Source organism: Pteropus vampyrus, unplaced genomic scaffold (genome assembly GCF_000151845.1).
Source record: "Pteropus vampyrus isolate Shadow unplaced genomic scaffold, Pvam_2.0 Scaffold124, whole genome shotgun sequence".
Classification (NCBI taxonomy): domain Eukaryota; kingdom Metazoa; phylum Chordata; class Mammalia; order Chiroptera; family Pteropodidae; genus Pteropus; species Pteropus vampyrus.
In genome coordinates this window covers 2596414-2598524 of record NW_011888905.1, presented here as the reverse complement: position 1 = coordinate 2598524, position 2111 = coordinate 2596414, and the positions used below count along the sequence as shown (strand labels likewise).

Here is a 2111-nt window from a genome sequence, read left to right as displayed (position 1 = left end):
AAGGGATCGGCAGCTCTGATCACTGAAAAATATATATTGAGGGATGGAGACGGACTTGGGGGAGGAGGAAAGAAAAGGTGTGAGTCTTGCGATGGAGGTGTAGTCACGTGGAGTCGAGGGCGGGGAAAAGAGCACCGTGAAAGGATGAGTGACCAGTTCGTATGCAAATGGCAAGGGGGAGAGCGTGGAAAAGCGTGTGGTGGTGATTACATCACAGGGCGATGGTGTCTTCCTGCGGCTTTACCGGGCCATCTCTCCATAGAGAGAATAAGCGGATGATGGTTGCCAAAAGGTAGGGGAGGAGGATGAGAACTTTTTTAAAAAATGGGGCTCTCTCTGCTTTGGGATGTCATTTGAATGCGAAGTGGAAAGTAAGGCTTTTTGTGGCCTAGAGATGCATACGATTACCAGTACTTTGCAGTCTTTTTCAAAGTTTGACTGTCTTTAGATTTAACGATCCTTCTGGTCCTCTGTAAATCCTACGACTGCTTACATCTATTTGTTAAGTTACCTGCCTGCCCTGTAAAGGCATTTGAGTTTGGAACCCTGTCATTTTGCAGAGGTGGGATTCAGGCCCGGAAGAAAGGGACTGACCCCAAGGTCTCAAAGTAACCGGCTGACCCAACACCTAAAATCCAAGCCTCCTGACACTCGAGCAGCTCGGCGCCTGTGGATTAACAGCCACATTCAGAGCCACTTGTCCAAGGGTACCAAAGAGATCAGCGGAAGTGAGATCTAAGTTGCGGTGAGCAAAATCCGGCAGCTACGTTAAGATTACGGTACTTGCGAATAAGCACTTTTGAAGCAAATCAAGACTTAGGGCCGAAAGGATGAGTCGAGCTGTCTAAGTTTGAACCTTTAAGAGCTAGCTTTACTTGTCAGAGCAAATCAGGACCCTCTCACACTGTCCACCTCCCCTCCCCTCGCCCCGCTGCGTATCTCACGCTGGCCACAAGGTGTCACTCGTTTTCACCGTTGTTTCGTGGGTGTTTTCCCAGTAGCATCAGGGGTTGACGTGAGAAAGGGGTTGAGCGCGGGAGCACCGTGCTAAGTCCCGGGCGGATAACTAGATACAGGTGTGTTTGGGGAAGGACGGTCAAGGTAGTGGGGGCTCAAGGCGGCTAGGTGAGCAGACGCGGTTAAATGGAAGGGCAGTGCTTCGGATGCCATCAGAGTCTCTCCACGTAAAAAGCTTTGCCCGTCTGTCTCAGTTCCTGTTGGTACTGCCGATGCTCCTTTTCAAGCAGCTGGTGCAGAGCAGCTTGACGGACCTGGGGCGGAGGGTGGGGGCAGAACAGAGTGTGATGTTTGCCCTGTTTACCCCCCCTTCTCTCTCCCTGGTTACTTTGCCATCAGTGGTGTTCTCTTGGATATGGACTTAGCTGTGACATCAAGCTAGGCAGTGGCATAGAGGCTGACCACTGCAGGAGAAGCCTACGCAAGTTTTTCTCCAGGGGTGAAGCCCCATGTTCAGAAGATATTTGCTGAGAACATACCATGAACCAGGAACTCTGCTGGGTATCTGGAGACAAGATAGTGACATGACAGCAGTTGAGGACCCCAGAGAATGAGGGGCAGAGAGAGAGAGAGAGAGAGAGAGAGAGAGAGAGAGAGAGAGAGAGAGAGGTTTTGAGAGGCAGGTACAGGGCACTAAAGCAGTTTTGAGTCTCACCAAGATGAGAGGAGCAAAGACTAGACTGCACTTTGGGACTCTGGAATGTTCCTTCTGCAGCTCAACGCAAAGCCTCATTTAATGAGCAGAGCGCTTTGGCATTTGGAGTGAGAGTTATTGTCTCCGTAATGGTGGAAACCTCAGAGGCAAATGAAATGGGCGAGTGACCGCAGCGACCAGGAGCCTGGGAAGCCCAGTGGGCAAAGGCACAGGGCAGCAGCGGGAGGGACCTCTGGTCACCCGTGCAAGAACTCACCACCAGTAGTTGCTTGTTGGCCAGTGCCAACTCCTGTACCATGGTGTCCTGCATCCTTAGGTAGGCATAGGGGTTTCTCCTCTGGCTCAATGTCATCTGCCACACACAGTGAGTGTGTGAATTTTGCCACCTGCCCCAGGTATAAAGGTAGGGGTCGAATGGGTTAGAGTTAGGAGTGGGAAC

At 51.4% G+C, this 2111-nt stretch overlaps 1 protein-coding gene across 1 annotated transcript; it reads right to left on the bottom strand.

Annotated features, from left to right (window-relative positions):
- Positions 1–989: 989 nt before the first annotated feature.
- On the bottom strand, positions 990–2102 carry CUNH1orf189 (chromosome unknown C1orf189 homolog; the record flags this gene model as incomplete). The annotated part of the gene is made up of 2 exons (XM_023534312.1): positions 990–1271; positions 1929–2102. Coding segments are annotated over 2 exons (276 nt in total), but the record flags the coding sequence as incomplete, so codon positions are not given.
- Positions 2103–2111: the final 9 nt, after the last annotated feature.